The sequence below is a fragment of the Glycine soja genome, chromosome 7, assembly GCF_004193775.1.
Source record: "Glycine soja cultivar W05 chromosome 7, ASM419377v2, whole genome shotgun sequence".
Taxonomy (NCBI): Eukaryota; Viridiplantae; Streptophyta; class Magnoliopsida; order Fabales; family Fabaceae; genus Glycine; species Glycine soja.
In genome coordinates, this window is record NC_041008.1 from 39387712 (window position 1) to 39415193 (window position 27482).

Genomic DNA, 27482 nt, shown 5'->3' on the forward strand with positions numbered 1-27482 from the left:
ACATTTTTAACATACATGTTATGTATATACACATATCTATGTTTGTGTTGTTCCCATAACAACATTGAAGACTCTATTTTTTTCTAACACAACAAAAACATATCGATTGAAAGGATAATTGTTTTACTCGATAAAGAAATTGTATGTGTTTATTTATACTTGAGTTGCAACTTACACTATGCCAATGTTGACCATTTAAAAATGAAAAGTGCAATGTTCATCCTCCTTTAATTGTTGCACGAAAAACTATATTTAAATGTGATCTTAATCACATGTTAATAGTTCTCCGCATGCAGATCAATGTGATCCAACTCGTTCAATATGATCATTGATTACTTTTTTTAAACCAGAATGACTACACACTGACATATGTGCTCACATATACCATTCAAATTTTTTATGGAATCCTATGCCCACCAAGAGGTCACGATTGAATTGGTGCAAGCCTATGGTCCAGATCACATTTATTCAAATGTGGTTACTATTAACGCTTCAAGAATCGTTGAGATGTTTGTCCTTTTGTTTAGAAGGACTGATCATAATCCTTTGCCAAATTCCCTCATGCATGAATAATGTCTGCAAAAACGTCGGTTTAATCTATGCCCTTAATGGTGCCAACGCAATCTCAACCCTTTATTTTTGCACAAAATCATATGTCTTGATTTGTTCATTCATGCCTCCTTACATATAGGTTGTCTATCTTACTTCCCATCACAAGATTAAGGTGAGAGAGTTAAATCGGTAATCAAAAAGTAAATCATGAGTTCCTCACATATATTTTTCATGAGGAGGTAAGAGAAACTAAGCATGGATCATAATTTTTATTTTGTTACCTTAGTTTGGTTACTTTTTCAAATTCAGCCTTGTGCTCAGCTTTTTGACCAAAAAAAAAAATTCCAAACATGTGTAAAAAAATAACTATTTAACTGCAAGATTTTTTTGTCACGTAAATAGGAGTCGCCAAGTGAACTAACACCTCATGATTGTTTCTTGTCTTGATGTAGGAGGCACCATTTGAGTAGGCACCACCCAACATAGGCTAAAAATAAAAGATATAAATGACATCTCATGCATGAAGACAAAAAACAACCACAGGTCACCATTTCAGATGAGGCCTCCTACTGCTCACGTGACAAAAACAATCCCTGCAGGTAATTCGTTATTGTTTTACACTTGTTTGGAATATAGTTTTCTAGTGGTTTGGTAAAAAAGCCCTTGTGTTCTGTCAAACAGAGACTATTTGCTGGCTGTTTCTATAAAAAGGAATTGGACATGTGTTGCTTCTTGGAACCAACTTTATAAGAAAAAATCCAACCTTTTCCTAATTTATTAGCAATACCTTGATGACCTTCCCCCATACCTTCTCGCACAGTGAGGAGCCTTCAAGCATTGGAGTCTGTTAGCAAGTATTATAATTTATAATGTTGCCAAATACCTACAATGCTCCAAATAGAAAGAAACAATATATTCAAGTTTTCAATACTCTTCATTATGAAAGGAAGAGAAAAGCTAAGCAAGGAAAGAAAGGAAGAGAAAAACTAAGCAAGGAAAGAACCAGATTGAATATCTGCTTTTCAAATGCGGCATAGATGAGAACAAATAGAAGCATGATGAAGATTAGAAAAGAATCAAACTAATAAATTGGAAATTTGATAAATAAATATCTTTAAATGGCACAAAAATAGGCACAATGCAAAATGAATGTGCTTGTTTTCTAAACATTTGGCTAATTTTGAACATAATTCTAAGCAGAAACTTTAAAATTTGATGCTCGCTAAATAATCATCTTCATGCTGTGAGGCCAATCTCTACATGGTATAAACAAGGCATATAATTTATAAAAATACAGAGACTGTCTTCTACACACTCAAGCAGAACAACATCCAGATTTCTTCACAGCCGATACATCATCACGGGACCCAATATTAATTGTCTGTCCTTTTGGTAAAGCTGCTGGATCATCTCCAACCTCAAGGGCCTTCTTGCTTACAACATGATAGATCTGGGTCAGCACTTCTGTGAAGGCATTTTCAACGTTCAAGGACTCGAGGGCAGATGTTTCCATGAAAAATGTGTTCTCTCGCTCAGCGAAAGTTGTAGCATCTTCAGTGGAAACTGCACGCAGATGACGCAGGTCTGCTTTGTTCCCTACAAGCATCACCACAATGTTGGCATCTGTGTGATCTCTCAGCTCTTTTAGCCATCTCTCCACATTTTCAAAAGTAACATGACGTGTAACATCATAGACTAGTAAAGCACCAACAGCTCCTCGATAATATGCACTTGTAATAGCTCGGTACCTTCAAATAAAAAAATGAACAAAAAAAAGTTAATAACATAAAACACGGCAGAACCATTATATAAATGGAACCTAGAATTAGGCGATGTTAAATCAGAAGATTCTGAATCAACAAAACTAATAGCTCGCTTGCATGTAAATACAGATTCATAAAATGACACGCACAATATCCTGGTCATTTTATTATAGACCAGCCTCATTAGGAAGCTAAATGATACTGAATGATAATTCACCAAAAAGGAAGATTAGCTTTAGCTTTTTCAATTTTATTACATCTATAACTATGTGTGCATTCTCCTTTTAAGTTATCCTTCCTCAAGCCTTATGTTTATCTTCTTGTATTTCTTGTCTCCATGACCAGACAGATAGGATCAACGTCCTTGGGAAGATAGCAGTTGGTTCGAAACGAAAACAGTAATGGCTCAAAGAGAGTGATGCAATTTTCAACTTGGTTGTACTAAAGCAGACTAGAAAAGAATTCTTGAAAGTGTCAAATTGCAAATAAAGAAGCAATGACAAAGGCACTGGAGGTAAAAATTCATATTGACACAAGAGATATAAAATTAAACAGTGCAGTTAAAAACTACGTCTAGCATTAATAAAAATAAATTCTGGTGGCACAGAATGTCAAACCAAATGTAGGAAATATAAGTGTGTTTGATTCATGGTAGTCAATACTCAATACTCAATAACAAATAGTGACGAGGAGCAACTATCCCCAAAATCACTACAGCAGCATGACTGCTATTCTAATTATACACACACACATATATGTTTGTCTTTATTATATATGGTTATTTGTTAATATTTTAAAAATATTATAAAGTACCTTATACCATTAAAATATAAAAAACAAAAAAAAACCCTCCTCAACTGTAGGACTTATTTAGGGTGGAGAGTGGCCCAATTTGAGGTGCAGGCACAATACCCTTCTCATAAAAAAACCCAAGCCTCTATCTAGTTTCTCCATCGGCCATCACTTCCTCTCACCAAGAAAAAAAATCCTAGCTTCTTTCTCCCATCAGCCGCCATCTCCTTCTCACCCAACCATTTTGGTTCACTGGAATTGGCAGAACAGTAGCTCTTCAGGGATGGCACAAGTCACAGAGCCTGTTCAGCGACGACGAAAATGGAGGAGCGACTGCAAAGCCCTCACATCACCAAGATTTTCTGCGATTTTGGCTGCAAAACACATGCTCTGGAGGAGTAGCAGGGTGCCATGATGTGACACTCCAGCATGATAGCAACGGTATTGCGCGCAATTGACTACTATGGTTTGATTTCTCTTTTCAAAACTGCTTTTAGTTTTTAAAACAAAACTAGACAAGGTTGCTAAGACAGTTGGTGAAGGTGGTGCAAGGCACAAAGCAGAGTGTGGAATTTGATGGAGGGCATGAATAAGATGAAAATAGAAGAAAAAAAATTAAAACCAAAATGTGAGAAGAGAATCAAACAAGCCCTAAGTCTCGCCAACAGTTTCCACCGAATTACTGTTTCATTAGAAGGAATCCAATTTGAGGAGCTGCCAATGGCTAGTTCTGCAGCGACTATAACTATTGAGCTAACTAGCTTGCTAGCATTACTTTATTGACTTTCTTTTCAGCCATCCTACTATGGAAAAATTCAGGCATTTGTAATCATAATAATACTAGCCCAGTTGTCTTAATTTCTTTCATTGTTTAGCAGTTAATAGCTTAATATAACTTCCCAACCTAATTACCAGTAACTCCAACCATCATGCTAAAACCATAACATTATTGGCGTTGACATATCAATCTTAATTTTTAAATGCCAGGGAAGAAAATCTTGACATCTTAGCAATGACATATCACCCATTTAAAAAAATTTCCCACACTTCCTCTTGCATTCAATCTATAAGTATATTTCTTATATATATTTTTCCTTTAAGCCCAAACAAAGAATAGCAAGTTCCTCAAATAGCTGGTAGCAAAGATAGACAATGAAGTTACAAAAGAAGTCATGAATTCCAACTTTGTTTCGTAAAGGACAACAGAGTCCATTTTGAAGAAAATAAATTCAAACGCATCATTTTGGAAATTAAGCATGATTTATGGGTGCACAGTTAAGAAAACACACACACACATTAAAAGAAAGCTAAAATGGAATCACGTGGACATTTGACGCCAAGAGTTGTGTGAACTAAACATAATAAATGAAATCAGTTCTATTAAAATTAAAAATAGACTGAGCCTAACTTTAATTCCCGAAGTTTGGTCAAAGTGAAATGTTGCCCAGGTCATTATAAGAGGCACTTTTTCATATACCCGGCTGATTTGAAAAGTCTTCTAACCTGATATATGCAGTTAAAACACTTTTCTCCAAATTCTTGTTTCATTAGTAGGAAACCAATTCAACTTTTTATCTAAAGCATCCCACCACCATCCAATTTCCCATGTAACCCTAGTTTCTATAACAATTTGTCAGAAATATCAAACACATCACATTGACTTTCCTTCTCACAATCTTATCATCACAAACTTCAAACATCGATAACCCTTTGTGGTACTAGCCATATGATACATTATCTTCATAATTCTTACATTGCTCACTAGAAATGTTTCTCACAAAGTACCCAGCAACTCCTACCTCTTTTTTTAAAAAAACGAGAACGAAAGCATCATTGAAAAGTTGGCACATCAAACTCAAACTTAAAGCACATAAAATACAACAATTAACAAAGTCCATTTCATCACCAACAAGCTCAAATCCAGAAATGCCAACAAACATTATACATTTCATTGTAAAACAACAAGCACAGGTCCAATAATAACATAAGAACATATTACAAAGGCTTTTGCAAAAAAAAACTCAAACATGATAAAGCTTCCAATTTTACTACCTCCTCGTCTAAAATTATCATCAGCACAAAGGGTGCATGAAAAACAAAATCAGCAAATACATATATAAAGCTTAAAGCCTCAAACAACCACATAACACATACACGACCCACCTTCATCCCTCCTACCCAAAACGCAAAAATTCAAATCACAATCACCAATTCACACACACAAAAACATAATAATAATAATAATAATAATAATAATAATAATAATAATAATAATAATAATAATAATAATAATAATAATAATTAAAAAAAAGATAGAAATAGAATAAAAGGGTGTTTGTTTTTGTGCGTTGTGTGTTACCGTTCTTGACCAGCAGTGTCCCAAATCTGAGCCTTGACGACCTTATCATCGACGCGAATGCTTCTGGTGGCGAACTCAACGCCAATGGTGGACTTCGATTCGAGGCTGAACTCGTTTCGCGTGAACCGAGAAAGAAGGTTAGATTTTCCGACGCCGGAGTCGCCGATCAGAACCACCTTGAACAAGTAATCGTAATCATCGTCGGCTTTGTACGCCCCCATTTTATGTTGTTGTTGTTGTGTTTGTTTAGGAGAGGGAAGAGAAAAAGGAGAGAGAAAAAATCAAATGGGGTGGCGTCAATTGAAGAAGAAGAAGAAAAGAAGCATGCTTTGTGGGGGATTTGAAATTTAAAGAAAACCCCAGATTTAGAATTAGAAGAATGGTAAAAAAAAAAGGGAACTTTTATTTTTGTAACGTTAGGCTCATAACAATTTTACTACACCCCAAAAATACAAAATAAATGGAATATTAAGAATGCAATCAATTATTTGCTTTTTAATTTTATTTTTTTCAGAAATATTTTTGTTTAACAAGAGTTGATTTTACTAATATATAAGCATATTCTCTAATTTCAATTCATGTTGCAGTTTGTTATTTTGTGGGAAGTAACCTTTTTTACTTGGCTCAATCCTGTTGGATTTTTTGTTGATACAAAAAAATAATTATGTAGGATTTTTTTGCATTAAATTCTGATCTAATGAATGGAATTCCAATACAACGGGAAATTTGATAGAAGACATAATTTGTGGGAACCAAGAAATCTTAAAAATTATTATTTTTCATCATGAATAAAATTTATTTAATTGTTATAAATACTTTTTAAAATATTTAGATAAATTTTCTATAAATACATTATATTTTTACTTATACTTCAATTATTTATTATAATAAATTATCACATTTTTCGTGAAAAATTAACTAAAAACATTCCCAAAAAATATTCTTTCTTAAAAATGTTATTTTTAAAATTGATATCAAACATGAGAAATAAAAATTCTCAAGCTAACTAACTTAGAAAATCTAAGGTTTCATTTAAGGTGGATGGGAGTTTTCAATTTTCAAAACGAAACGTGATTAACAAAACAAAATTGAATTGATCTTTAACTCTATTTTAAAACAATTTTACATTCATTATCAAAACAAAAAAAAGGCGAATTTTGATTTTAGTTTTAGAAAACACATTTCAACTACCATTATCTTTGACATTGTCGCTGCCACCACCATTGTCACTATAACCTTCACCATTCCACCACTACCACCACACCGTTGCCACCACCACCAATATTGTGTTGCTATCATTACTATTGTCATCATTTTGTTGTCTTCATTGTTGTTGTTGTTGTTATTATTATTATTCCATCTCATCACCACCAATAATTTTTAAAATTGAACTACAATTATCTCGATCAAGGCATTGGATCACTAAGTCAATGATCGAACAAGTAAGCCACTAATTGACCTGTATGACCTTGTCATTATTAGAAAAATTAAAATTTTATATATAACCTTAATTAACCCGCATAACCTAGCACATTTCCTTCCTTGGCGCGTGACCCAGCCCAAGTCAATGGGTCACCGATTTAAATATAAATCTAGTCGAGTTGTACCGAATTGCACCAAATTCAATACATGGTCAGTCCAATAGGCAACTCAACTTAGTCAAACCTTCGAGTCATGATCGAATCGGTCTAACCAATTGGGTCGATCTGGTGTTAAAACATTGTCATCATCATTTCACTACTACTATCGTCATCATCACCATTCCACCACTGACACCATCGTCGGTATCACTATTCCACCCCTACCATCGTCATCGCCGTCGCCACCATCATTCCACTAGCACCACCACAAATCGCCACCACACTACCTGTGTCACCACCATTATTTCATAGTAGAGCGAAATAAGATAAAACAATTTACTCATTTTATTTATCTTTAATTTATAACATCGTTTTAAAAATTAAAAACAAAGAATAAACTAAAACTTAAAACTCAAAACTAAATGTCATTTTAATGACGAGAAATCACTAAAAACAAACCCCTATTATTATATATATATATATATATATATATATATATAAACTCTAAAATTATTAGTGATTTAGTGACATTTAGTGATGATTATAGCGTCATAATATTTCTTGACTATTAAATTGTAAAAAATTACCCTTAATTTAGTAATTGAAAAGTGATTGAGTGAGACAATTGAAATATACCTAACAAAATATAACACTTTGACTATAAATATTGATTCCAAATTAAAAAAAATAGCATTTCTCATCCTAAAAATGTTTTTTAATCATGTTTTCACAAAAAAATTCTCATAAAGAGGTGGAAGTCTTACTTTTTTGAATTTATTTTTTCTTACTATAGTACAAAAATCAAGTTATTTTTTTATTAAATTATATAATATGTTAAATAATCAAAATAATCGATAAAAATATGAAGTGTTTGATTCCTAAGGAATTTATCTAAAAATTCCCAATAATCAATAGAAATTATGAATTCAAAGTATAAAAAAACTTCTCCACTACCAAATGTTTCTAGGGGAGAAGATTTTTCATGCCTAAGAATTATGATTTCTGGGAATCATGTTTCCTAGAAACGAATAAAATTTATTTGATTGATCATCGAAAATATGTAGATAAGTTTAATAGAAATTGAAGAGTTACATGATATTTTTACTAGTTATTTCAATTATTTATCACATTAATAAGAGTAACATGATATTTTTATTTTAATAAAAGAAAAATTAAACTCAAGAAAGTAAGATTTTCATATCTTTCCATAACAAAGTTGTTGTGGAAAACTTGTTAAAAATTACTCTAAAAAACATTATTTACCAAAAAAAATATTTTTTTTATAAAAACGGATTATGAAAAATTAAGATTCTGAAGATTGTTAAGAAACTCAAAACTTCTCCCAACTACTACTAAATGTAACAACACTTTACATTCACGGATGTAAAACTTTCTCAAGAACTAAATGTCATTGTTAAGGATAAAGAAATAATCGAGTTATATCCATTTGTTTACAAGATTTATTACTGTTAGATGCGTTATTTTCATTTACATTTACGAAGGTATGTAATTTATTTTATTTTAATTTTTCTATTAAACAAAATTACAATTTTAGCTGTATTTGCTATAACTGAAATATTAGTTTCCTTTTATACATTGTAAAAGAAAATTACCATTATACATTTATTAACCTTGAATAGTTGAATATTCACTTCACTTTAAAAAAATTGAATATTAATATTTGGTCCAACCCGAATAAAATAGGGCCTGATACAACCTGTTTCGGACTGGTCCACGGGCCAAGTAGGCCATTTTCTATACCTTACAAACATAATGGGCAGTTGTTATATCCACCTTCCTTATATACTAATACACTCTCCTTTCTCATTTTTTCCCCTAAACTATGATGTAAAACATACTCCTCCCGTCTCTTTCTTCCCGAATTTAACTATTTTCCGAAAAATCTACCCTGCAAACTTTTTGTTATGAATCTTAAAGTAGGTATATGAAGAATCAGATACCAATTGATTTCGTTTTGGGGGTGGTCTCGATTTTGGGGATTTTGTAAATTGGGAATTGTGCTGACCTGCATGTCCTTTGGTAAGAGTTATACGAAAGGAAGAGGGTGTAGTACGTTTTATTATATTATTGGGGGTTCGGTTGTTCGAAGATCGTATTTGGGTATATAGTTGGGTTGGTTATCCTATATTTGCAATGCATACACTTGTTATAATATAGCTTAACCATATGTTACGATGGGACTTTTTGACCTAAATGGGTCTTTTTAAAAAAGTTATTAGTAAAATATATTTACCACCAAGTATGAGTGATTTTTGACACATGAATGTGAGAAGCATTACCTTAAATAATCTTATTGGTATTTTGTCCTTTGTGAAAAACGTTAACCTAATTGACACCTTCTATTGATATTTTGTCCTTTTAGCGTCTATCAAGTTGATACTAACAAAGAAAAGGGTAAAAGCCTTTCTTGTCATGAAATAGGTCATCTATGTGACTATGTTTTGTTTTTCAAACAACTACTATGTTAACAATTTTTTAAGAATATTTTCAATTTTTATTTTAAATTATATTTTTTTGATGAATTTTTATTTTGAGTTATATTACATTTTAAATTTTTAATATATTATAAAGTATTTTTTATTTTTAATATAAAAAAATAATTATTATTTTTCAATAATATGAATTAATGTTATAAAACCTAAATATTTATATTATGATGTTTTGAATAAGGATATTTTAATTAAAAAGGACTATTTTATTACTGGTCCTTTTGAAAAAATAATTTTGTTAAGATTATTGATTTTTAAATAAATAAAAGTTAAGTTCTCATTAAGGAAAAAATATTATAGTGCTATGTATTTTTTATGAAATGGGCAATTTTTCTAACATTTTTTTTTCATATTTATTTACTCAACCTCATTTTTAAGGATTTATTTTTTTTAAGAGAAGAATTGATTTATTAGTGAATCCAATTACTGATGTAAAAATAACTATCCATTTAAATTATGGTGATCAAGTTTGGACCTTTACCCCTTCTATAGTCTTTAGTGTTGGGTTGGTCAGCACTAAAGACAACAATATGGATGGAGGATGCATCACTTAGGCTGACATCTCCTACAAAGGATAAAATACCAATCGAAGGCGCCACTTAGGCTTCCGCCTCCCACATCCATGTGTCAAAAATCACTCATGCTTAATAAATACTTTTCAAATCACCCATTCTAGTAATAACTTTTCAAAAAAGACCCATTTGGGTTAAAAAGTCATTACAATGGTAAGGTTAAGGTACTTATACTTAAAGCCTTGTGTATTTCAGCTTGGGACTAGTTGTATGATTTCGACTTTGGAAGATGCTTGCTCATCTTGTGTATCTTGAGTTGCATTAGCCTTTCTATTATATATGGGATGTCTTTTGCCTTTCAAAAAAAGGAAGAGGGAGGGTGTGTACATTTTTTAGAAAATAATTAAATTGAGAAAGAAAGAGTGTGGAAAAAAATTGAGAAGGGAAAATGTATTAGTATATTGGGGAAATGGATATAGCAATTCCCTACATAATTTATGTGTGTTTTGTGATAAAAACAAATGGATAATTTATTGTTTTAATTGACTGATAAGTTGTAGGGATGCGTATGCAAACTCATACATGTTAATCGGTTTGTTAAGCCAACAAACCTTACAAATAAATGGTCTCTTTTTTAAAATTTACATAACTATATCAAGTCTATGAGTTTGGCTCATTAAGTCTGCGGACCAAGCGAGCTTTATCCACGTAACCCACTTAGTGTGATAGATATTAACTTAAATAAATGGAGTGAACTTTTATTCTTCTAAACACAAACTTCATTTCTAATAAGCCGTCAAAGAATCTCCCTGTCAAGCTGAGGCTATAGAAACTGACATGATCCAAGTTCATGCACATGAGACTTGTCACTTTAAAAGTCCATATCACAAAATACATATGAGCCAAAGCTATTTAAAACGATGTGTGACTTAGTCTTTTGTATTATCCTTTGAACCGCACATATAAGGTGGTAAAAAATTCGTGATCTAAGACCATCTAAAAATTTCTTCTAAAAGGGGTATCTCAAGTATTTTTTTTAAGGTAATAATTTTTTAACACCTACTAAATATTAAATAAACATCTATGTCTTTCCCAATCAATATTTCTCTTTTCTTTCTAAATAATTCTCGAAGTATAAACATGTAATGGTATCTAAAAAAAAATAGAAACATGTAAGGAGTGTCTAATAATCATTTTCTTTTTTAAAGCACAATTGTTAGATTTAACCTTTCTACCTTTTTAAGTTCCAATTGTCATATATTTGTATAGTGTTTTTATTTCTCTTTTGCTTTTTTTTTTCCTATCTCTTTTTCTTATGTCACATTACATTAATATTCATCACATTTTTTATTTTTATTTTTCTTCCTTCTACTTTTTTTTGGTTATGCAAATGAAAATAAAATTAAAGCAAATATAATGAATACTTTATGTTTTAGACAAAACCTAATATGTTGTATTTGTTTTCTTACATTCTCGGATATATATGGTCAACACATATGAATTCTAATATTCTATTTGTTTAATATGCTTGACTTGAGAAAGAAAAATAACTTCATTTTATTTCTCTCTTTCTCTCAATAATAATTCAAAAATTACAACAAAAATGCAGAAGGAAAATGTTTGCCTTAAAATTTACTAATTTACTAATTTTATACATGATTGGCAATTATTCTTAAGATGTTTGCCTCAAATTAATCGTTATGCTGAAACTCTATTATGCCTCCTAACACCCGGAGATGTTTGCCTCAATTAAAATTCTCATTTCAAATATCTATTGCGAAGCAAAAATGAGGATGACATTATGAAAAAACAGCGTACAACATGATATTTTATTATTTTATAAGTACTTGATAAACAAACTTAAATTAAATATTATTATATAAAAATTATAAAAGAAGAAAATGTTAGAAGAATATCTTAATTGTTATATGTCATAAATTAAATAACCAAAAGAGATTTAAAAAAATACTTTATCCTTTTCTTATGGTAAGAAAGAAAATAATTAAACTGGCGAGACGTCAATACAATAAAAGAAAACTAATTTTCTTTTCTGTTTCTAATATTAAAGAATCCAACTAGCACAAATCAAGTGGCAGTTTCTCGGTCAGGGTAGAACAATCGTGGCAACTAAAGAAGGAGCATGAAATAATCATAACTTAAAATATAAGCCAGTGCAACACAAAAGCTGGCAGAAAACGGGAGACTTATGACCTCACATATATAAACCGCATGGCAAATTCTTAATTATAAATTTCATAGATAGATCCTTCCATATCATTTCTATTCCATATTTTATCTATCTCCTTTAGAAATAAAAATAGGCCATATGTTAACAAGCTGCAAGTTAGGTCAAACTTTTAAAAGAAATAAATGAGGTTAAGGCTATCATAAGAAAATAAATTAGATTAAGGTTTTTTTTTACTAAAAAAACCTATTTAATAAAATAAGACATGCTGTAAACTATTTAAAAAGATTTTTAATATTGTAAATATTAAGTATGTTGACATACATAAAAATTGAAGATTATAAGCTTATTGCAAGATAAAGTTATGTCATATTTATAGGTTTTGTTGTAATATAAACTTTCAAACAAATTATTATGAATATCATATATCATAAAAATAAGCTTATTTCATGTAAGCATATCATATTCGACTCAAATTATAACATACCTATTTATCCTCTTATCATGCCTTGATTAGTATTCATTTTAATTTTCATAAATTATATTTATATAATTTATTTTCCACATTTGCCTATTAATTGATCGATTAGCCTATTAAAAATACACCTTATCTATCTAAAATATTTATGTGTTTAAATAAATAGTAGATCAAGTTAAACACCTAAAAATATTAGACCTTAAAAAACCTATATTTTTTTAAATGTCAAGTCTATATTTTTTTTATGCCTAATTTAAGAGAAGCTTTGTTTGACAACCCATTTCCACCATTGATCTCCCACTTCTTTTTCTATCATATTTATTATTTTTTACTACAAGAAATTAAAATGAAAGGTATTTTTATCTATTAATTTATTTACTATCGCATTTTTTTTTAGTTTTTAGTATAAACCTTATTAATTTTTTAATTAATAAATAATTTAAAAACAATCCTTAATAACAGAACTCAATGAAACATATCAACAGACTTAAGTAAAAGAAATAATATTATTTATATTCTATGTTTTTTTTACAACATGTAATAATTATATGTTTTATTGCATCACTTATTTTATATTTTATTTATTTTCCTAATTTTCCCCATTGTTAGAATTGAACTAAAAATAATAACATTACTCAAATTAAGAAAAATATAGTTTTAAATTATTTATCCATAGAATGAAAATACATATGTGCTCGTCAACCATAACATGATTTCCATATTTTCAGACTTACGCTCAACTAGTAGTCACTGTCACATTTTAATATAGAGAACAAAGAGACCAAACAAACCAAAAATATATAAAACCCTATATATATATATATAATATTTAAATCCTGCTTTCCTCCTCCAAGTTCACTTCCTTAAACCTGGAAAAAAAATTCAAATAATTTTTACATATTATTTAATATCATCATAAAAAAATCTTTTGAAAATTTAAATCTCTGTATTAGGAATAATCTGTCTTAATGAAAACATGCACACACCAAATAGTAATAAGCACCATGGTGCAGTGGGTGAAGGGTAATGCCTCTCTTATCGGTAGGAACAGGATTGCCGGAAGAGTGGATAAGCACGGCTTCATCTCCAAAGGCTTGGTGCACGTTGAAGGGTCCCATCACAACCTCAAATTCAACACCATTAATGAACACTGTACATTTTGCCCTATCTCCTGCAACCTCACCAACACCTGAGACACCGAATCATCTCTTATATGCAAATCGAAAAACATCATCACTTGCAACTAATTAATTAGATAAGCCAATGAACAGTGCAACACTCAGATCCCTAATTACCATAATAGCCCCCTACGTATCCTTTATTAAAAAAAAAATGGTTGATGACATAAGAATTTGATGTGATGGATATTTCTGTAACTTACCACACAACCAAATTTACAGCTTAAATTTTCTTTTAATATATGTCTTTAATTTAGTGTGTTCAATCCAATCTATTTGAACAATAGTGGTTAGATACTTTGATTTCCTCAATTTTATAAAAATGATTAATTATTTCTTTTCAAACATATATTACCTTGAAGTTGAGTGATGGGACATGGAACGGTTGAGATTGAAGGAGCAATGGTTGTGGTTGGAGGAGTTGAAGTGAGAGGGAAACTAAGTTGTGGATGCGTTATCTTCAATGCCTTGTCTTCATCTTGGTCTTTCTTTGACAAGGTTCCATAATTCATGATTTCATTAAGCAAAAGACTAGTGCAAGGCCCAACATTTTGTTGACACTGAAGTTGAGATTGCATCATATTGCTGGAGAATTGAGGGACAGAAAACCCAAGTGTTGTTATGGTATTTTTATCCACTACACCTTGCACATTATTGTTGTGCATGGTAAAGGAAAAAGGCTCAGTAGCTTGTGGTAGCAAATTGTTGTCAATGTGGTTATGAGGCTGAAAATAAGTCTGATTCACAGAAGCAGCGGGAGAATTAGGCACTGCAACATCATTGACATTTGAGAAGCCAAAGGAGAATCCAATAGGGTATGCTAATTCCTTTGAAGATGATTTGTCAGATGAAGAGGATGAGGAAGAAGGTGGTGTGGTCTGAGAGAGAGAAGAAGCATCAACCTTCTGTTGTTGTTGTGCTTCTGCATTATGGTTTTGGTTCATCGAGTTTTGGAAGTGGCGGAGCATGTGCTTGCTCCTGGACTTACGGTTCTGGAACCAGTAGAAGACATTGGCATCACCCACTTGGCCATACTCTTGCAACTGCACCCGTATCTTCCTTATCTCATCCCTTGGGGGATTCACCATCCCAGAATTGAAGATGGCTTCCAGAATGCGGATTTGCTCCGGTTTTGGGTTCCATCTTGGCTTTGGTTCTGGAGTTCTCTCTTCACCTCCTGCAGTTACAAAGGATACAAAAAAAGAGTACCTAAATTTCATGTATGAATTGAAAAATATTAATCAATAACATGTATATATTTTTTTTATCTGTAAAAAACAAAGATAGACATCATGACTTTCAACCAAATTAAATTAGACTAATCAATAATATGTATATACACACATACACAAAGATATGTAATTGACACAATAAACTGAACACGACACTAAGTATGGGCTGCAAATATTTGTATATCAATTATATAAGGGACTAGGTAACTGACCTTTGGAATTCAGTGTTGAATATGGTAGGCAAGCAATATTGTTATCTTTTTAATATACTACACATGCTAACTGTTTCAGTTTCATTTATGTAATTTAAAACACTAAATTATTTTTTTCACATTTGAATTTTATTACAATAATGATCTCCAGCCACGTTTTATGGTAAAAGAGTTGAACTCTCTTCCTTTATGCCATGAAAAAGTGAATGCATGTATTCTAATAAAATTTGAGCCTGAAAAACAAAAGGCGATGATCTTTTAAATATTGCTATTACGAACCTGAAGCATAAGGGCTTCTTTGGTATCCTCCGGTGGAAACTATAGAGGAGTTGATGTCATGCTGCCATTGGTTATGGGGATTATTGCAAGGCTTGGATTTGAACATGTTTGGCCAGTGTCTGTTGGAAGAAGACATGATGATTGGAGAAATTGGGTGAAGGTGATTGCAGAATCACTGAACTGGAAGCTAGCTATAGATATCAAAAGCAACCAACCAAAAGAGAAATAGACAATCAGAGAAGCAACCCTTTTGTTGTTATTTGGTGTTTGGTCTTCAACATATTTCTTCTTATATAGCCTTTTTACCTATCCCTGTGTGGTTGTGTCCGTCACAATTCCATTCCTATAAATAATAATAATAACTATTATTATTATTTTGAAGTCAAACATGTAACATCTTTTCTTTCACATAAACAATTAAACATGATCATGCTAAAATTTACATTCAGTTACATAAATTTTATAGTAATAGTAAAAAAGAAAGCCAATATTTAAGCATGCATAAAAAAAGACAACACACACAACAGGAATCACCTGTGATATATATAAACTAAAATGAAAAGATAAAAAAAAAAAAACACATGTCTGCCATGATCCTTTGCACTATATGTATATAACTAGCTTTTGCTTACACTTACTTTTGCATTAGTAGCCAAATAAATATTTGTGTGCGTATGAGTGTGGAGGTCTTTAAACGCAAAGGGAATATTGATAGAAATACATGGTAAAGAGTTAGTAAGAGACTTGTTGCATGCTAGGTCTTTGAAGAGTCACAAAGTATAGGGGCATAAGGTGAGTTATGATCAGTTTCTATATATCTCCAGATTTGTATAGAGAAAGGAGAAGGGAAAGAGAAAGGGGGAATTTCTTGGTGACTTTGTATTTGCCCACAGTGAATTAATGGGAGGATGAAGAGAGGGAAAAGAAATAAGTGTTGGATTATTCTAATGGAAGAGGTTGTTGGAGGAATAAATATGAGGTGGGGGTTTCAAAGTCAAGAAGGGGTGTGTTGTAGGGTTTGATTGGAAAGCCGTGGTGGGTTAGTAATTGCAAGTTATTTAGATTATATGTCTAGGCTTTTTCAATATTGCTCAAAAAGACTAGTCAATAAATATTTAAGGAATCAAAGGATATCAGGTGCAGGAACCGAAAGAGTTAAAAAAGTAATTAAAATATTTTAATTATCATTAAATACAAGCATTAAAAATAGAATAATTTTAACTTAATTAAAAGATAAATATTAACGGATACTCTTATAGGCGTAGAGCACTAGTTAATGAGTTGAAAGTAAAAATATTTTTTTATTGAAATATATAAAAAAAAAAATTGTCTATAATATTTGTTGTGGTTTTTTTATGATTTTTATAATAATTTTTTTTTTGTTCAATGACATCAATATAGATAAAGTTGGATCTCTTATAATTTATTTATTTTTATTGTAAATTTGAAGTATCGCTTAGTCAAAAGATAAGGGCATGTTAGGGGAGGTTTTCACTTATATGTTTAAAAATTTCCAAAATCTGTAGGCGCTTTTACTTTAAAAAATTTATTTTAATTTTTATTTTAAATAAATTTACTTTAAAGTTTTCTATCACCTTAAAATTTATTTATGAGTATGGTTTTACATTAATAATGACAATGAAAAGATATCAACAATAATAATAGTAATGTGACAGAGTAATGGTGTGACAAGGTCACAATATGGTAATGATGACAATATTAAACAATAGTAGTGATGGATGTGCTGATGGATGAGTGACAACAATGATAATATTAGTAATGATGATAATAAAGATAACAAATATTTCTAACAAATATTTTTGTCAAATGTAATAAGAGAGTATCTTTTTAAAAATAAAAATTAAATTCATAAATTTTTCTTAATTTTAAAAATAAATGTAAAAATGTTTTGAAAATTACATTTAAAAATCATAATCTTACATCCACCCCTAAATGTACTTAAATCTAAATAAGGGGTTGATCTCTCTCACAAATATTATTTATGCATGCAAATATGCACATCAAACCCTTGACTGTACTTGTATGTAAATATTTAATAGTTATGTACTTGGTAATAGAAAATATTATACACTATCAACTAACAAAATATTATTGTTGTTATGACTAAAGGTATTTATTATAAAAATTAATAAATTTATTATATAATCTTTTACATTATCAACATACACGAATGCTATTTTTTTAATATTTAAATTGTTCTTAAATACTTAATGATCCATCCATCTTCAGCAGGAGCAATTTTTGGTTGCCCTAGGCAAAGGTTGTTTTTTCATGTATATCTTCTCTATTGTTCATTAAACATTTTTATTTGCTTTTTGCATTGATTGCTTTGTTTTTTTTTCTTTTATTTTCCCTTCTACTTAGTAATATGTTGTTTTCTCTGTTCCCACATTTCTGGTCACTTCTATGTGCCTGTGTCTGCACCAAACATGAGAGGAAAAAAATCAGTAAGATCGTCTTGTAGATCCAAGTCTTTGTGATGACGCTGAGGGATGGAAGCAGCGTTCAAAGTTTCTGTAGGTTCATGTTGGTGGGACGACTATGATTATAATCTGAGCATCTTGGTAGAGTATCACACAAAAACAAGCTGTAAATTATTGGGGAAAAAGTTTGAGATTCCAATTTCTTAAGTAGTGACAATTGTGGCGGGGTGTTTTTTTTTTTTTTTTACTTTTTCAGGGTTAAATTATATCCCAAGAAGAGATAAGTGGGTATTATTACTTTTTGAGTCGGGAGTCATAATATCTTTTATGATTTTAATTTTTTTTAACTAAAGAAGTTTTATAGTTTTGTTTTTTTATTTTATTTTAAGATTATGACTTTAGAGTCGTAGTCTTGTTTTTTTACGCTCTTTTTTTTATCTTATTTTGTTTTTAATTTTTTAAAAATTGTAAATAATTTTATTTATTTAATTATTAAATAAATAATTTATTTTTAGTTTTATTAGTTTTATTTAATATATTTTATATTTTTATGGTATTATTTAATATGTTATACATATATATATTTTAATGTTTTTTATTTAAAATATATAATATTTTTTAGTATTGTTTTATTTAATATATTTTGTATATTTAATATTTAGATAATCTTTGAATAATTTTATATAATTTTTTAAAATGAAATATAAAAGTAACTTAATGACATTTAATAAATTTTGATGAATATTTGTTTTATTTTAAATACTTAAATTTTAAAAACTAAAATTTGAAATCATATTATATATACTAGATGATTAATATAGTTTCTCTTTTTTATGTTTCTCTTTAATTTATATTGTTCATTTTATATTAATGTATTATGTTGTCTTAACACAAAATAAATAATATTATTTCATAAATCATAACTTAATATTAGTAACAATTTTTTAATATTTGGTTTCACATTTTAGTTTTTAAAATTTAAGTATTTAAAATAAAACAAATTCAATAAAATTTATTAAATGTCATTAAGTTACTTTTATATTTCATTTTAAAAAAAACTGCGTAACATTATTAAATAAAATCATAAAAAATATATAACATATTAAATAAAACTAATAATAAGTAAAACTAAAATTATTTATTTAATAATTAAATAAATAAAATTGTTTACAATTTTTTTAAAATTGAAAACAAAACAAAACAAAATAAAATAAAACAGTAAAATTAAAGTCCTAACCGGTATTAGGACTTTTGATCTAAAGGTCGTAACATTTTTTATGACTTATCTCTTTTAGGAAATAATTTAAAAACTACCTCATTTGAAAAAAAAAATGTCCCCTCTTAGTAACAAAAAAAAATCCGATAATTTCATTGATATGTAGACACTATACCTTTTGGAGTTCACGCTAATACCAACCACTAGTAAGTTGTAATAAATAAATAAAATTAATAATGCTAATAATGTAGTATAATATTAGATTTAATTGTAATTTTACTATCTTTTTTATTAATTTGATATATTTTACTTCTAGTTTTTTTAAATTATAAATTTTATCCTCCATCATAAAACTCACATGACATATTAAAATAATCATACTTTTTCTCTCTAATTTTGTATTTTTTGACGAAATTCACCTTCAATTTTTTAATTTTTTTTCCAATTTATCTCCAACTTTTACTTTTTGGTAAATTTTATTTTAACTTTTATGCTTATTTCATTATGTCATGTCACCACAAAAGGTAAAATTTATAATTTTTTTAAAAAGTAAAAAAAAAATATATCAAATTAATTTATTGAAAGTAAAATTTGAAAATAAAAACTACAATTAAGCCTATACACTAGTGCAATTCATGTAACATATGTATGTATTATATAGGTGTTTAATTAAAATTTATAAAACACGTAATTTTTCGTAGGCTAAAATATTTTAGTCTTTTATCTTTTTATTAAAATGTGTTTTGGTTTTTCATTTTTTAAGAAATTCATTTTGATTTTTTTTTTAAAAAATTTGAATCAATGTTGTTATTCCGAAAAATTGATTATTTCTAATTTTTGTCACAATTTAATTTAGAATCTTTTTTTTTACTAATATATGATGTAAAATTATTTTAGTTTTACTCAAGTAAAAATTATGGAATCCAACTAATTTTTGAAAAAAATAAGGTGAAAATTAAGTAAAAAATAAATTCTACAATAAATTAAAAAGCTAAAAACATCTAATATAATATCATTTTTTTAGTTGCAGACCTGGTACTTTTCATGTGATTTTTATAGCTTTAAAACTTTTATAGCTTTTGAGAAAACGCAAAGTATATCAATTACTCATCACTGATTTATGTCTTCAATTGACGGATTACATTGTCCAAAATCACAAGAAACTAGAGGAAGAAACATACTTCAATCTAATACGTCTGAGTTAAATTTTAGAGGACAAAGAGAAAGAAAATACAAATACTTTGTTTTAGGCTAGTCTATCCTTTTATTTCTTTTATTTTAAAACTTATTATTACAAATAAAAGATTTTTCTTCTACTCCCTTCGAATAAAGTAGAAAAACCTAATATATCTCATTTAAGTTAACAAACGTGGACACGATCGCGAAAAGCAGAACAAAAGACTGATTACTACTATTTGTATTTTACTTTCAAAAGACGTTGAACTAGCTTGCACATGATATCAATAAATGTTTGTTATTAATCTAATGCAAAACATGAGATAGGTATGTGTTGTAGCTGAAGTTGCGCCAACAACAGTTAGTAAATGCTAACGTGCATGTAGTAAATACACAAGATGCTAAAAGATTGAATGCTTTTAAGTTTGGTGCACATGATACTGCGATGTATATGTGATCGTTGCAACCATGGGAGGGCTAAGCTTGCTTATAGTAATATATGGTTGGCACAGAAAATTTGGTGTTAGATACAGAAAGTTACGCCACCCATTGGTGGTGGAATCATTATTTCATGACTTGAAAACTTTATCAAAGATGTTTTTGTTGGCTAATATCAAGCCAATCCAGCTGGTGCACTTTACTACTAATTTTTTGCATGCTGCTTGATATATTTTCAATTTGTCTATTCATATCTTTTCATTCCCAAAAAATCAAACTCAGGTATATTAGATGTCTATAATAATTCACACATATTATTCACTGAACTAAGTTTCTTCACAAATTTTCAAGCGATTTAACATCTAAAGTATTTTTTTACCTTCGGAATCATATATACCATTTCATTAAATCATAATAAAAGACTGAACTAATACACGAAGAAACATCATTAAAAACTTGTAAGCTAGCAAAAGATCTAGACACCATATATAGCCAAAGTGATTTAACATTTATATATTTATATTTTAATCTGGCATGTTTAATAAATGAAAAAACTCGCTTATACATGCCAATGCCGATTAATCAGCACATTTACCAGTTGTACAAGGAGATTGCTTCCCCTTAAATTAGTTAAATAAGGTCTTGATTCAAGTGGAAAAAGCTTTCTGGCTCAAGTCTGAAAATTGGTGCAGGTAACACCGTTGTTATGAAATATATGTGATATATTTAAAATTTAAAATTAGATGTCTCGATTAGCAATACATTTTTAACGTGTATATTTCTAGTTATTAAATTATAATTTTGACCTCTCCTTAATTTTTAATATGCAATTTTGTCTCCCTTTAATTTGCTGATATGCAATTTTAATCATCAAATTTTACTTCACTCTCAATTCTGTCTAAAGAATATATAGTGTCTCCGAAACTCGTCTCTTTTGGAGATCAAAAGACATTCAAAGGTGAATTATTTCCTTTCAACTTGATTTTATCATCCAACAGTCAATATTTGGACCCTTTACTACTCAAAAATTTCAAACATATCACTACTAGGACAAACTAGTAATTTCCTTATTATTTATAAAAATCTTCAATATTGTATAGTTTTTATTGAATCAACAGCTCAGTTGAGTGAAACGGATAAAACATGGAATCGTTGGGATTTGAGGCACAATTTTATATGTCATCATGCAAATGCTAATATACCACCTATATCCATAAATTTGCATATATATTTTCTTTCGTTACTTTAAGCATTAATTAGTTTCATATAGCATTAACCATATAGTTTGATTTTCAATTCCTGATTCATTATAACTGTATACAACCTCCATAGGAAACGGAAATAGAACCAATTTGATTAAACATATCACCGGCACACTATTTTTTACTGACATTGGTTACAACTGATCCACTTTAACTACTCTTTCCTCTCTTTCTGTCTGTCTTTTTCTCTCAAATCTGCTTATTTCATTTACGAGGTTGTTATGTAATGTTACTTTCTGTAAATAAATAAAATCACCAGATATATTGTTAGAATATCCTCTTGAGAGTACCTTAGGAACCATGTACTAAAAGATTTTTTGCAGATGCACATATAATAACCGTAATTAGGGTGGACAAAAATTAGATTTTTAAGAATTTAATTCATATTCAATCCATATTTACTTAAATGGATTGGATTTTAAATCTATATTCATATATATTTTTAAATAATTTGGATTCAAGATCTAATTCATTTAAGTAAATATAAATTTGGTCATATCCAATTTATATCCACTTAAATGTTATAAGGATTTTTTTTTTACAAATTTTAGTAATTAAACACTAAAAAATAAAAACTTAGCACCTGTCTATTTAAGTGTTATTTTCAACCGACTTTGGTTAAGACTATTTTTGATCGATCTTGATTAGGGTATTTTCAGCCTACCTCAACCAGGGCAATTTGGGTTAACATCGGTCCAAACATTTTTAGATCGACTCAATCAAGACTATTTTTCGGCTGACGTCAATTAGTGCATTTTCGATCGACATCAGTCAATGATGTTTTTTTTATCAATCTTAGGTAGGGTTATTTTATGGTTGAGGTCGGTTGGGGTTTTTAGTTAATGTTGGTCGGTAATATTTTTTGTTCGACATCGACTAAGGATTTTCGATCAACGTTGACTGTGAATGGTTTTTTGTCAATGTTGGTTAGGGTTTTTTTGGCTGATGACAGTCATTGATATTTTTTTGCCAACGTGAGTCGAAACTATATTTTGGTCAATGTTGGCTAAGTTTTTTTTTTGTTGACGCTGGTTGAAACTATTTTTTTTTTGCGTCAGCTAGGTTTTGTTGGCCAACATCGACCAAGACTATTTATTTTGGCCGACACTGGCTAGGGATATTTTTGTTGACATCAACTAGGGTTTTTTGATTGACGTCAATTGGGAGAATATTTTGGTTAATGTTAGCTAGGTTTTTTTTACCAATGTCAATCGAAGATGTTTTTCAGTTGATGTCGACCAAAAAAACCCTGGACGATGTCGATTGAAAAACCTATCGATGACGACAAAAAAATAATTTTGACAAACATCGCAAAAAAAACCCTTAACTGACGTCAACCCAAAAATAACCTCGACTGATGTTGGCCAGGAAAACTTTGGATGACATCAGACAAAAAATAATCCCAACCAATGTTGACCGAAAAAATCCTTACCAACATTAACCAAAAAACAGTCTCAACCGATGACGGCTTAAATACATCATCCATTGATGTTGTCCAAAATAACTCTAGACGAGATCGACCAAAAAATAGCTCCTACTGAAGTTGGCCAAAGAAAACCTAACTGTCATCATCTAAAATTTTTTATTGGATTTAAAAATCCAAACAAATATCTAATTCATATCCAATTAATTGGATTTGATTTAAAATCCAAAAAAAAATTAGATTTAGATATGAAATCAGACCATTTAAATGGATTTAAAATGGATTAGATTGAATTGGATATGGATTGATTTTATATATTTGAATTTTTTTACACAACCCTAGCCATAATAATCCTTGGTTCCCCCATTTCAATCATGGTTTTAATATTTAGTTACACATGAACTATTCTTGGTGCACAAGCAATTACTGGAGCATAATTACATTACCATTTGTCACTTCCAGTTCCAAGTGGACCAGATGTACAATAAATTTCTATATATTTTTTATATTTAGATGCAGTGTGTCCTCCTTTTAAGGAGAAATATTCGAATAAACTTAATATACTTAGTTAGGTAGCTCATAATATTATTGATTAACATATTATAATAATTAATCAATAATATATATAATTGATGTAGTGCATCTAACACGCCTACACTACTTATGCAGTAATGCAGAGTAATTTTGCATGAATACAATGCATTTACATACAACTAATCAAATGTATTAAAATAATATAAAAGTAGTAACTCCATATCAAAGTTGTTAGTGTTTATATATAGATATTGTATTCACGTATAAGTTACTTACTAATGGAGGTCTTTTTTTTTTTTTTTTTGAAAACGCCTGGTCAAATGTCAGAGATTACAATAAACACATTATGTTGCTTGAATTAACTTATTCACCATGACTAGTAAGCTCGCCATTCTTTTTTTGTTAATTTTGATTTGACCAAACCCAAACGAAAGCAACAAGGTAGAAACTAGAATCAGAAAATCAAGAATTGCAGAAGGGATTTTCAATTTCAAATTGGAGACCTCTTTTTGTACTAAAAGTATTGAAATACAGAGCCGCAGCTAGACACTGCAAAATAAAATAATTAATTGAACAATGTAACACTTAAGCTCATTTGCCATCGTTTACAATTCAAGAGGAATCTAAAGTTCTTCACAGATATTATCCAAAAACCCACAGGCTCTTTATATATATAGATCACAAAAACTAAAAAGCATTGGACTTGACTTCTGCTCTATAAATGATTTGGGGTGAAAGATAACTGAATAATGAAATATCAGAGGAAAGGACAGGTCTTTTTCTTGCGTGGTTTCTTCTTTGGCTTTGGTGGCCTCAATGCAACCTTTATTGCAGCATCAAAAACTGTCTTCACATTCTGCAAACAACACAAAGAGAGAATTCTAACAATCTCTTCAATGTACTTTACTTCCCAATTTGGATTCAGAGATCATCGGTTTCTAACTTGCATGATTAAATGGAATACATAGAAACAAAAGTGTAATCTATATGCACTGTGAGTGTAAAACTATTTTACACAGATTTTGAATAAGAATTCACCAGACTCTTCACAATAGAAAAATGTTTCATGAACATCCATTATGCTATAAAACAATTAGAGAGGAAAAAAAAAAGAGAAAAATATAAGTATTATAGGATTTATGATGTAGTAGGAGGAAAGATAAAAAAAAATAAAAGAATTGATAGAGTTTAAAATAAGTGGGTGTTTGTATATTATTGTTCTTCACCATATTACCACATCATACTTTTGCAATATGATGTGACAACATGGTAGATTCTTATTGAATAAACAATTTTACACTAATACATATAAATTAAACTTTAGAGACAATGTTTTCTTTAACTTCATCTCAATATACAGCTTGGATTCACTTCAAAATATGGCTCAAAATAGTTGAATCCAATGAAGTTAAGGTATTTACCTGCTGTGTTTTGGAGCTGCACTCAATATAAGTGACTGCACCAATCATTTTCTTCAGTTCTTCACCCTGCTCACAACAATCATCGTTAAATCCATTACACATGCAAAAGAATTTCAGTTTCAATATAGGCTTTTTGTTTGCTTAATTTGATGAGGACATGCCTGAGCAGTTGTTATTCGTGCGGATCCCGGATGATCAATCAGAAATTGCTTGTCATCTCGCAAATCTGTGCATACATGATATTTAAATGGAAACTTGTATTAGGTCTGTAGTTCATCGACAAAAGTTTTAAGTATTGCTTGTTTTGTAAGCAACGACCAGATGAAATTTTACAAGATATTTGATGATGTTACACATGAAACTGATTGAAGTTAAATACATAAAGTAAATAAAGTAATAGTTGCCAGACATAGTTTATTTTATGGGATTAATGAGTGTAATCTTTGTCGATCAATTAACCAAAAAATAAAATGAAAAAGTTTATTATGGCTGATTTTTGTAACTTGGTCTTGGTGTTACTTCCTCTGTTTCCTGCCATGGCACATAAGTCTTAACATTCAATTGGATTTATGTTGATGACAATTGCATCTATTGAAGATTCACAGGAGGATTGGTGTAGTGTCAATAATGCATAACTAAAACAATTATACATTAAAAATTGAGAATCAGCACAAAACTTTGTCTTTTGTACACACAAACTGAACACCTGATATACACAATTTTATTATTTGCCTTAAAAGCAAAATAGTGAAAAAAAAAATTAAATCATTACTTGTCAACTCATGGTGATGAATGTTATGCCACTTCAATGGAATTAACTTACCTAGTTTTGTTCCCACCAGCACTATAGGCACATTTGGAGCATAATGTCTCAGCTCAGGTATCCACTGCTTGTCAAGAATCCAAAATCAATGTGCATATTTATTTTTAATATTTTACAATACAAATCTGAATACAAAGCAAGAGGCATCTGAGGCAGAGAGAAAAGAACCTTTTTGGAGATGTTCTCATAACTGGCTTTGCTGATGAGAGAATAGCACAACAAAAACACATCAGCTCCTCTATAGCTTAAAGGCCTCAGCCTATTGTAATCTTCTTGCCCTACAATCCACAAATTATACCAATTAACTTCACTCATGAATTGGAATTTAATGAGAACGTGAAACATAAAGTTGTAACTTCAGAAACCAACCTGCAGTGTCCCATAAACCAAGATTAACCGTACTACCATCCACGGTTACATTAGCACTGAAATTGTCAAACACTGTTGGAACATAATCCTACCATAGAGAAAAGCAAAGGACAAGAATATTAGCTTCATTACTAGCTCCCTTCAACCATTATTCACCTTCTAATACATGTAATGTATAATATTGAACCTTACATGACTAGCAAATACGGTTAACAAAAACATACCGTGGGAAAGGTATTGCTGGTATAGGATATAAGCATGCATGTCTTTCCCACAGCACCATCTCCAACTGTTACACACTTGATAAACCTGGCTGTACTCATGGTCTTATTTTCTTCTTGTTCTTTTGCAAAATACCCTAATGCTTAGAAACAATTCAAACAATATTTATGAAGAAGTTTGAGGAAGAGATGATGAAAGAAAGGAGGGGGTGGTTATTATGCCTTAACGACCTAGGAGCAAGTGTAGTACCTACTTTAGTTGTGGCTCATGGAATTGATCAAATATTCAAATTTATAAATTGTAATGATTGCCATGAAAAGCATTTCTTTTCTTTAAGTGCAAGGACACAAAACTAGATATGGTGGTAGCAAAGTAGGTATAGTGCTGGCGTTAGTTGGTTAAGTGTGGGAGAAGGGAGGTAATGAATGATGAAAAGCAAAGAATTTGCTTAATTAACCGATACACTATGATGAGATTAAAGAACAAAATGAGTTATAATATGATACAAAGCAAGTCAAATAG

The 27482-nt window shown here is 29.9% G+C and overlaps 3 protein-coding genes across 4 annotated transcripts; all 3 read right to left on the minus strand.

Annotated features, from left to right (window-relative positions):
* Positions 1–1625: 1625 nt before the first annotated feature.
* Positions 1626–5847, minus strand: LOC114419599 (ras-related protein RABA1f-like). The gene is made up of 2 exons (XM_028385315.1): positions 5467–5847; positions 1626–2300 (listed from the first exon to the last, which is right to left on the minus strand). Exons 1-2 carry the CDS (start codon positions 5685–5687, stop codon positions 1868–1870), a joined length of 654 nt encoding a protein of 217 aa, XP_028241116.1. The 5' UTR covers positions 5688–5847; the 3' UTR covers positions 1626–1867.
* A 7586-nt stretch (positions 5848–13433) lies between these two features.
* On the minus strand, positions 13434–15969 carry LOC114419598 (WUSCHEL-related homeobox 9-like). Of its 2 annotated transcripts, XM_028385314.1 has the most exons (4): positions 15633–15969; positions 14265–15086; positions 13718–13920; positions 13434–13600 (listed from the first exon to the last, which is right to left on the minus strand). In XM_028385314.1, exons 1-4 carry the CDS (start codon positions 15766–15768, stop codon positions 13595–13597), a joined length of 1167 nt encoding a protein of 388 aa, XP_028241115.1. In that variant the 5' UTR covers positions 15769–15969; the 3' UTR covers positions 13434–13594. The 2 variants fall into 2 exon arrangements, with proteins under 2 accessions (XP_028241115.1, XP_028241114.1); XM_028385313.1 differs by lacking the exon at positions 13434–13600 and having other exon boundaries at positions 13670–13920.
* Positions 15970–24594: 8625 nt separating this feature from the next.
* LOC114419600 (rac-like GTP-binding protein RAC13) lies at positions 24595–27223 on the minus strand. The gene is made up of 7 exons (XM_028385317.1): positions 26963–27223; positions 26739–26826; positions 26538–26647; positions 26370–26433; positions 25708–25772; positions 25547–25612; positions 24595–24981 (listed from the first exon to the last, which is right to left on the minus strand). The coding sequence occupies exons 1-7, from the start codon at positions 27059–27061 to the stop codon at positions 24883–24885; spliced, it is 591 nt and encodes a 196-aa protein (XP_028241118.1). The 5' UTR covers positions 27062–27223; the 3' UTR covers positions 24595–24882.
* Positions 27224–27482: the final 259 nt, after the last annotated feature.